Source organism: Sturnira hondurensis, unplaced genomic scaffold, assembly GCF_014824575.4.
Source record: "Sturnira hondurensis isolate 20B ecotype Veracruz unplaced genomic scaffold, ASM1482457v3 Scaffold0009372, whole genome shotgun sequence".
NCBI lineage: Eukaryota > Metazoa > Chordata > Mammalia > Chiroptera > Phyllostomidae > Sturnira > Sturnira hondurensis.
The window spans coordinates 546214-557075 of NW_028082003.1; the positions used below are offsets into that span (position 1 = coordinate 546214).

The 10862-nt window shown below is 41.9% G+C and overlaps 1 protein-coding gene across 3 annotated transcripts in view; it reads right to left on the reverse strand.

The window, feature by feature from the left end:
* VPS35L (VPS35 endosomal protein sorting factor like) overlaps positions 1-10837 on the reverse strand; it is a 168678-nt gene extending 157841 nt beyond the window's left edge. For all 3 annotated transcript variants that reach the window (XM_037057109.1, XM_037057108.1, XM_037057107.1), the window contains exon 1: positions 10743-10837. In XM_037057109.1, the coding sequence (XP_036913004.1) occupies positions 10743-10771 (29 nt within the window). In that variant the 5' untranslated portion in view covers positions 10772-10837. The remainder of the gene's footprint in view (positions 1-10742) is intronic.
* Between the last annotated feature and the right edge of the window lie 25 nt (positions 10838-10862).

A 10862-nucleotide genomic window follows, 5' to 3' on the forward strand; every position in this document is an offset into this window, starting at 1 on the left:
GCTGGCTGACTGCGGACACACACACGCTCATGTGCAGATAAACCAGGCAAAAAAATGGGCAGTGAGACAGCCCCAGCAACAGAAAATAAAGCCCAAAAGAACAAATAGAAAAAACATGTGGGGGTTGAGGTGCCAGGACAGACTTCTAGCCTCACAGGAGAGTTCACTGGAGAGACCCACAGGGTCCTAGAACATACACAAGCCTACACACCTGGGAACCAGCACCAGAAGGGCACAATTTGCTTGTGGGAAGTGGCAGAGGAGACTGAAATCCAAGAGAGGGCAGAGCAAGCACTATTGTTCCCTCTCCAACCATGCCCCATGTACAGCATCACAACCGAGAGTCATGGGTTGCCCTGCCCTGGTGAACACCTAAAGTTCCACCACTCACATGTAACAGGTGCGACCTCACCAAAAAATTATGGCTTAAACACAAGAACAAATCAAAGCCCCAGAGCCAATACTTTTAAGTATCTGCGACCAATAGATAGCCTACCTATCAAATGCACAGTTCAAAACTCTGGTGATCAGAATGCTCACAGAACTGGTTGATTTTGGTTGCAAATTAGATGAAAAAATGGAGGCTACACTAAGTGAAATGAAGGAAATTCCACAGGGAACCAATAGTGATGGAAAGTAAACTGGGGCTCAAATCAGTGGAATGGACCAGAAGGAAGAAAGAAACAACCAAACAGAAAAGAATGAAGAAACAAGAATTTTAAAAAATGAGGAGAGGCTTAGGAACCTCTAGGACATCTTTAAACATTCCAACATCCGAATTATAGGGGCACCAGAAGGGGGAAAGGAAGAGCAACAAGTGGAAAACTTATTTGAACAAATAATAAAGGAGAACTTCCCCAATCTGGCAAAGGAAACAGACTTCCAGGAAGTCCAGGAAGCTTAGAGAGTCCCAAAGAAGTTGGACCCAAGAAGGAACACACCAAGGCACATCATAATTACATTAGCCAAGACTAAAATGAATGAGAGAATTCTAGAAGCAGCAAGAGATAAGGGGACAGTCACCTACAAAGGAGTTCCCATCAGACTGTCAGCTGATTTCTCAAAGGAGTCCTTGCAGGCAAGAAGGGGCTGGAAAGAAGTATTCCAAGTCATGAAATGCAAGGACCTACATCCAGGATTGCTCTATCCAGCAAAGCTTTCATTTAGAATGGAAGGGCAGATAAAGTGCTTCTCAGATAAGGTCAAGTTCAAGGAGTTCATCGTCACCAAGCCCTTATTCTATGAAATGTTAAAGGGACTTATATAAGAAAAAGACAAAAAATAGGAACAGTGAAAGGACAGCAAACTCACACTTATTAACCACCAAACCTAAAACAAAAGCAAACTAAGAGGACAGCTAGATCAGGAGCAAAGCCACAGAAATGGAGATCACATGGAGGGTTAGCAACAGGGGAGGTGGAGAAAGAGAGGAGGGGATAAGGTACACAGAATAAGTAGCATAGACGGTGGGGAGGAAATAGAGAGGGGGAGGGCAAGAGTAGTGTGGGAAATGTAGAAACTAAAGAACTTATGACACATGGACATGAACTAAAGGGGGAGAATGTGGGAGGGGGTGTGCAGGGTGGAGGGGAGTGAAGAGGGAAAATGGGACAACTGTAACAGCATAATCAATTAAAAAGAATAACTCCAAAAAAAGTCCAATGGTACTTTTTAAGGAAAGTTTTTAAAAGTCAGATTTGTATGGACCCACAAGAGACCCTGAATAACCAAAGCAATCATGAGACTAAAGAACAGGACCATAGGTATCACTTTCCCTGAACTCAAATTATACAGAAAGCGACAATAATCAAAACAGCATGGTATTAGCAGAAAAAAAGACACACAGACCAATGGAACAGAATTGAGAGCCCAGAAGGTTTTAAGATAATGGTGAGATACATGGTAGTGGAGTCCACTTCCCCCTGTGCATGGGTGGAACTCCTCCCCAATCTCTGAGGAATAGCCAACAGTATCTCAGCATATATGAAGATTGGAGGCCAAAACTATAGAGGACACTGAAAAATCAGACGGTATGGAGAGGGTTTCGGGACAATAAGGTCCCTGGGACCAGCATGGGACCAGCATGGGACCAGGGCCACTGCAGCCCCAGACCCAGCACCTGCTGGGTCTGCCACAGGATTCTTAGGAGCGAGCCAGGCCAATGGCTCCCTCCCATGCCAAACAAGGTTTAATCAGCACCAGGATGGACCTGGATGCTTTAAGTCACTGGAGGGGAATAAGGATGAAGTGGCAAACACACAGTGGCGGTGTGCACTTGCTAACGCTGTGGATGCTGGCTGGGAAGAGTTGAACCAAGATATACCCTGACCCGGATACTCCCTGGTCTGGTAGGAGAGTTGGGCTGTGTGAGAGGACAGATACTTGTTGGGAGCAGCAGGATTGAATAGGAGGAATTTTTCAAAAAGAAAAAGAGGCACTCAGTGGCTGTTTAGGGAACTCTTCCGCAGCAGCCGCTCCCACCTCCCCTGGTCAGGCAGCCTCCACAGCCTCAGCCGTGGGCCCACCTCTGCTGCCAGGACCTCGACTATACCCCTACCACCTGCCATGGCAGCAGTGGGCTCCTAACTGTGACCATGACCCCAGTGGCCTGCAGCCAACCCAGCTGCCTCCCACCCTGCCATGGCTGCCACAGGAGCAACAGAAGCCAGCCCACACCTGATACCACCACCCCACAAATGCACTCCCTCTGCAGCAGCAGAGGCTGAAAACTCACACCTACAGCCCCAGGATGGAGCACACCTATAGTGTATGTCCTATTCTTGTAGTTTAGACCACATAGATTCTGTCATATGATTGTTGCTCTGTTACTATTGTAAATAATTGCTGTTCCATACAATTGTAAATACTACACAGCACCCTCCCAGATCTTAGCTCACTTTGCTGTTTCAGGAACTTTATTACTGTGGTGGTTAACTCTATTCTCTCGCACACTACACCTATTTTCTATCCTATACGCTTCACTCTACCTCATAATCTGACTTCCCACAAGCTCACTGCTTTCTAGATCTAACTTGCAATGCTTCCTCTCCCTGACAAGAGTCCTATCTTTTTTCCACCCTTTCTAAAAAGTGGCTAATTGGGTGAAATATCATGATTAACACTATACATATGGAAAGGATCTCCCATCTCTTCTCCATGGGTTGCTATTTTAATTATCATAAAATACACTCCTGCTGTCTTAAACCATTTTGCCTTCCCCCTCCAACTGATCACAAAAAAGAGTAGATGGGAGCTGTGAACACCAATATACCTGCTGGAAGAGGAAAACCATCAAAAAAGGAATTACCAAGAGTAACAATGGAAGAAGGTACAGGAGGGAGTGGAAGCCACACTAACCTCCACCCAGAACCAATCTCGAAGTACAACTAAATACTGGAGAAATTACCGAGAGCAGACAACTGAACAATTGCGAAAGAAAAGCCTCAAAACCTCGTACAGACAGAAGAACCGACTTCAACACAACCTATCCACACCTGCACAACAGAACAGAAGACATGGTAGATGGAGTGACCGACCCTCAGGTAACCAGTTGGAGGGAATGACCCACCAAAGTCAGACCCAACAACAATCAAAATCCAAAGACATACAGAGAGCCAACATAAACAACAGCCCAAGACCAGCGAGTTCAGGAGACCAAGGAGACTGTACCACTGAATTACATAGGTCTACTACCTTAAAAGTTCACACCATAAACCCAGGGAGTAAGAACAGATCAATTTAAGAAGCAGAGGAGACCAAGAGTAGTCTCACAAACAATGAGAAGACAAAGAAACAAACTCCTCAGGAAAGGAAAGGAGGAAGCCTCAGAAAAAATACTACATGAAATAGAGGCAACTCAACTATCAGATATTGAGTTCAAAGCAGTGGTCATCAGGAAGCTCAATAACCTCACAGAGAATTACTAAAAATTACAGGGAAACTATAATGAACTCATTGCAAACTATATCAACATGAAAAAAGAGATAGAAATTATCAACAAAGGCCAAGAGGAAATGAAGAATACAATTTCTGAATTGAAGAAAACAGCAGAAAGAATCAAAAGCAGGCTGGATGAAGCAGAGGATCGAATTAGCAAGTTGGAGGTCAAGGTAGAAAGAAACACCCAGAAAGAGCAAGAAAAATAAGAGAGACTCAGAAAGAATGAAGAGGGGTTAAGGGAAATGCAGGACAACATGAAAGATAATCATATCTGTATAATAGAGATACCAGAAGAAAAAGAAGAGCTAGGGATAGAAAAACTGTTTGGAAAAGTAATGATGGAAAATTCCCCTAATTAAATGAGAGAAAAAGTCACACAAATCCAGGAAACACAGAAAGTCCCAATCAAGAGGAACCCAAAGTCGCCAACTTCAAGACACATCATAAATAAAATAGCAAAATTCCAAGACAAAGAGAATCTTAAAGGAATAGAGGGAAAAGTAGGAAGTAACATGCAAGGGAACCCTGACAAGACTAGCAGCTGACTTTTCAATGGAAACACTCCAAAACAGAAGGGAATTGCAAGAAATATTTGAAGCACTGAAAACCAAGGGCCTGAAACTGAGACTATTCTATCTGGCAACACTCCCAATTAAAATGCAAGGCCAAATAAGGAGCTTCCCGGGCAAAAGAAGCCTCAAAGAATATACCTCCTTCAAACCAGCTGTGAAAGAGATACTAAAGGATCTGCTTTAAGAACAGGAAGAAAAACTGTGAGAGAAAGGAACACAGGTATGAAAAAATGGCAATGAATAAGCACCTATGAATAGTAACCTTAAATGTAAATGGATTAAATGTTCCAATCAGAAAACACAGAATAACTAAATGGATAAGAAATCATGACCAACACATATGCTGCCTACAAGAGACCCACCTCAGGACAAAAGACTAACACAGACTGGAAGTGAAGGGCTGAAAAAAAAGTTCGAAGCAAATGGACAGGAAAAAAAAAAAAAACTGTGGTAGCAATACTCACATCGGACAAAAGAGACTTCAAAAAAAACAGCCATGAAAAAAGACCCAGAAGGTCACTTCATGATATGCAAGGGAAGTATCCATCATGAAAACATAAACATTGTAAATATATATGCACTCAAAATAGGGGCACACAAATATATTTAAAAAATCTTGGAGGACTTCAAGAAAGATATTGTCAGCAGCACAATTATAGTAGCAGATTTCAATACCTCACTGTAAAAAATGGATAGATTTTCCAAACAAAATATCAATACAGATACTGGAATTTAACAATGTCCTAGATGAAATGGACTTCATTGATATATATAGAGCCTTTCATCCCAAAGAAGCAAAATACACATTCCTTTTCAATGCACATGGAACATTTTCAAAGATAGGCTACATGATACGACACAAAACAAGCCTCAACAATTTCAAGAAAATTGAAATCATATCAAGCATTTTCTCTGACCACAAGGGACTGAAACTACAAAAGAACCCCAAGGAAAAAACTCAAAAACATGATGGAGATTGAAAAGCATGATATTAAACAATGAATAGGTCAAGAATGAGATCACAGAAGAAATCAAAAAGTTTCTGGAAACAAATGAACTCACAACAATGCAAACCTTATGGGATACAGCAAAGGCAGTTCTGAAAATGAAGTTCATAGCAATACAGGCTTACCTAAAAAAGATAGAAACATTTCAAATAAACAACCTAACCCTATGCCTACAAGATCTTGAGGAACAATAACAAAGACAGCCGAGATCAGGTAGAAGGAATGAAATAACAAAGATCAGAGCAGAATTAAATAACATAGAGACTAAAAGCACAATTCTAAGAATCAATAAATCCAGGACCCAGTTCCTTGAAAAGATAAACAAAACCAATAAGCCTTTAAGCAGACATTATTCAAGAAAAAAAAGAGAGAGAACCCAAACACTACCCAAAGCGATTTATAGATTCAATGCAATCCCTATTGAAGTACCCATGACATATTTCACATATATAAAACAAACACTTCAGAAATTTATATGGAACCATAAATGACCCTGAATAGCTGCAGCAATTTTGAGAAAGAAGAACAAAGTTAGGAGAGGGTCACAATACCTGATATCAAACTGATTACAAGGTCACTATAATCAAAACAGCCTGGGAATGGCATAAGAACAGATACACAGACCAATGAAACAGAAGAGAAAGCCCAGAAATAAACCCAAGTCTCTATGGTGAATTAATATTTGACAAAGAGGACAGAAGCATAAAATGGAGTAAAAATAGCCTCTTCAACAAATGGTGTTGGGAGAGCCGGACAGCTACATGCAAAAAAATTAAACTCAATCACCTACTTATACCATACACAAAAATAAATTCAAGGTGGATAAAAGACATAAATATAAGTTGTGATACCATAAAAGCCCTAGAGGATAACATAGGCAGAAAAAATCTCAGATATTTCACAGAGCAATATTTTCACTAATATGTCCCCTACAGCAAAGGACATAAAGGAAAGAATAAACAAATGGGACCTCATCAAATCAAAAAGCTTCTGCATGGCTAAAGAAAACATCAATATCATAGAATTGTACATTTGCAGTCTACATACTTTTATTAACCAACATCACCCCAATAAATTGAAAAAGTAAAAATAAAAACAAGAAAAACTACAAGAATAAAAAATTGTAATAATACCTATGGATACTCATAATAAAGTTTTAAAAACTAACTACAGTTGTTCTTTCAGATCACCCTAAGCTTTAGCAATAGAATTTTGAAAGGTTAATTTAAAAGAATGAGCAGAAATGTCATCTGACCTGAAATTCAACTGCAAATGTGATTTTATCCCTGATAATTAATAAATCAATCAACAGCTAAGTACTACCTCAAAAGCACTCTATGACTTGATATGCAAGAATATAATAATAGTTCTCATTTATTAGGTGATTACTGTATAAAAGGATCCTGGCCCAGCTGTTTACCTCCATCACTTAATCAACTTTAGGAGGAGGATGCTGTGGATAAAAAGAGAAGTCACATACTAAACCTGACAAGTTCAGGGAAGGCCTGCATGGTGGGCCTTACAAACTCAGATACAGAAGTAACCATACAGGATGGTCTAAACAAAAAAGTTCCTAACTAAAAGCAAGTCATAGCAGGTAGTCATATCCTAGGCTTGCAGCTTCCACACAAAGGTCAATCTTTACCAGAAGGACAGTCAGCCTATGTATCGTCCTGCATCTATGAAAACATGCCTTTGGAACATCAGAATAATCCTGTTGTTTTCTGGACCCCTCAGGGTACAACTTCCACACCAGAGCAAGAGAAGACAGAGCCCCTCATTGTTATTGTTCCCCCACATACCATCTCTATGTGTTGTTAAGTGTTAATTGTTAACTATCCTGCACCAACCAAGTAAAATAAACTTGTCTCTCCATTTTATTCTTTATCCAATCTCAGAGATTTCCCTGGTTTGCTTTCCCCTGCCCCATTTATCCACTACCAATGAATTTCATGTAGCCCTCCTTATATCTCCTCCTTTTAGTCTAATGTACAAAATAAGCTGTGATATTCTCTAGAGCATTTTCCCAATCTGTTGAGATTTTGCTTCCCAGAAATTATTGTTAAGTTTGGTTCAAATACATTCATAAAAATTCTCTACAGGTTTGAACATTTCTTGTGTCAACAATGCTATTATGCCTATTTTTCAGAGGTGCTCAGACTTGTAACTAGTGGTAACTCGTCAGGTGACAGCAACAGGGAGAGAGAAGGATGCAAACCAAGGTAGCCCCACTACTGCACTAAAAAATTCTGCAGATCACCTGAGTTATCCTGAGAACCTGAAAAATTAAGCAATTGTCTACTTTAAAAAAAAATCCTCAGGATGTTTTTTTTTTCTTTTAGAGCAAGAGGAAGGTGGGGGGGAAGGAGGGAAGGGGAAATGGAGAGGGGTTGGGGGAGAGAGAGAGGGAGGGAGAGGTCAGTTGCCTCCTGTACCTGCCCCACTGGGGGTTGAACCCACAACTTAGGCATGTGTCCTGACTAGGAATCAAACCCGAAAACTTCTTGGTGTACAGGGTAACAATCCAATCAACGGAGCCACCCGGCCAGGGCATCTACCTTTTTTTTAAGGACTGCGCATTGATATTGTTGGTTTTGTTTTTAAAGTTTGAGGGGAGGGAATTCTTTAGAAAATAACTCCTGAAAAGACCTTCAAAAACATGTTCACCCCTCCTGAAGTCATATCACACCGCTGTATTCTGATTTTTTTCCTATCAATTCTTCCATTAATTCCTCAAATTTACTTTCTGATCCTTGGCGTTTCCCCCCAGTCCAGAGCATTTTCTTCAAGGACTGGGTCTTTGGTAAGGCTAACAGCGACCTCTAGTGGGAATTTTCACAATAATTCCTTTTCTTTTTTTCTGCTAACAGAGCTGGTCAACAGACCACCACCCATAATCCTGGTCCCTTAGGAGTTGCCACAGAAAAAAGGCCAACAACATTTCACACCTACTCTCCTGGGCTGGGTCCAGGCCCGGTCCAGGCCTGGGCTACTCCAAGGGTGGTCCCTAGATCCCTAGCAATGTATCACCTGGGGAGTACTGAAATATCCCAGACCTACAGAATCAGGAACTGCATTGTAACAAAATTCTCAGGTGATTTATATGCACTAAAGGTTCCTAGTTTTTAATTATTTATATCTGAGAATATGGGTATGTAGAAATTCCACTACCAGTTGCCAAATTTATCTCTTTATACTGGAAATGCCAAAATCCACTAAATGCTTTTTTTGTCAGCTATTTTAGTTCTTGAGTGACCCTTTAATTTACTAATAACTAATGTTACCCCATAGTTTTGTTCTCCCATAATCCCAACCTCTCTCTGCCACCAGTAAAATTTTTAAATGATGTAGAAATTCTGATTCCAAAGGGTGGCACTTTTTAGGGTGCTGTTACACAGGAGTAAACAGGAAATGTGATGCAGTGTGCTGGACATTTCACACATTAGGCTAGGCCAAAATATATCAGAGACAAATCTGTGAAAGGGGGCTTTTGGAGAGACCCATGACAATGCAGCAGGACTTGAGAAACCTACAACCCAGAAACCTCAGTCCAGAATTGGAGGTCCAGCTGAAGACAATGAGTAAGGAAGTTCCCAGGCTTGGGCTGAAAACCTCAGCACTCCTTGTAGGCTCTATGACTAAAAAAACGTCCTCATCCTCTGCTTTCATTTCCTCATTTGAAAAGCAAGGTTGTTATGAGTTGAAGGAGATGCTGCAAGTTAAGCACTTAGCATAGTGCCTGGCACAAAATAAAGGCTTGGTATGTTTAAAAAAAAAAAAAACAATGGTAGAAACACAGTTCTCCTCTGTGGGCCTCACATCAGAAAACCAAATGATGACTGTGTGCTACCACACAGAAAAATGTCTACAGCATGGCCAAATTAGGAACTTCGGAGACCCCAGATGCTAAAGGCTAATGGCACCTCTGTTTGTAATTTAAACTAAAAACGGCAAAGGTAAAAACATACTGGGAGGCAGAGGTGAAAACAGCAACTTCCTGAATTTTCTGATGACAACATTCCAGATAACTGAGGCCAGGTGTTTTTGTGCTTAAGCCTGGATGGTTCCCTAAAAGCTGCTTCACATGACAGGGTCAAAGAAAACTCTGGGCTAGAAGAGCTCAGTGGCATCCAAACCTGCTTTAGGCTGTCTGAGCTTTGGAAGGAAGACACAGAGGTAGCCACAGAGGTAGCCAGGTACAGGCAAGCCTCATTTTATTGCGCTTGGCTTTACTGTGCTTGGCTTTATTGTGCTTCACAAATCTTGTTTTTTGCCCAAACTGAAGGCAAGACCCTCCACTAATAAATTCTGATTACAAATCACTTTACTGCAGTGGTCTGGAACCCAACCGGCAAAATTTCCAAGGTCTGCCTTGATTATCTCAAAGGTCTGGGGCTGTATATTCTTTCATTTCCTCACTGACTCATTCAATGTAAACCACTTCACATCATTTGGAAAGAAAAACCAGAAAATTATCTTCCTTTTTGAGACAAAAGGGAGGAATCTCAATCCCCAAATAATCCCACTATCACCATCACAATTCCCTATCATTCTCCAGCACTCAAAGCACCCACTGGGGCCTGAAGCACCAATCACTCCAGATAGGAAAGCCCTGCTAAGCCTGGCAGCCTTCGCAGGGCCCAGTCCCTACTGCTTGATGAGCCCCTACACATCCTGCAAAACGCAGTTTTAGACTACCTCCCTGAAGCCTTCCCAGTCAGTGCACCCAGGTGAGGTTGTACCTCATTCAAATGCTTTATTTGGACAGCATTCTACTGTGTGCACATTCCCCATGAAACTGTCAGCTCCCTGAGGGCAAAGAGTAGTCTGAGGGCTTTGCATCCCCAATACCCAGCGCAGGGCCCCTTACAGTAGGACAGCGGCGGCCTCTTTGCAAATGAGGAAACCAAGTCTCCTTTAGATGAACTGAGTAGCTCTCGAGTTATCCACACTCGGAGCTGAGTCCACCCTTCTTTGCATCCAGCGCCCCTAAAACCCGCACCAACCCCCAAAGCAGAAGCCGGAAACTTGAGTTTTCTCTAGGTGTCAGGAGAAAACCAAAAACGGAGCTCCTCTAGGTCAGGACAACCCGGGATTTGGGTGGGAGACTCCACCAGCTCCCAATAGAGGAGCAACTCACACATGCACAAAACACACCGAGGGCAGAGAAAAGAAACAACCAATGACAACGCCTCCCGAAGCTCAGGGGCAACACGCTCCTTACCAGGGAAAGGCTGCCATCTTTTCAGTCATAGGATCACTTCCTCAGCGACCCGCCCTTCTTCCTCTTTTAGACTCCGCCCCGCCCTGGCCTCCATGATTATGAAGGGCAGAAGCACGTCCT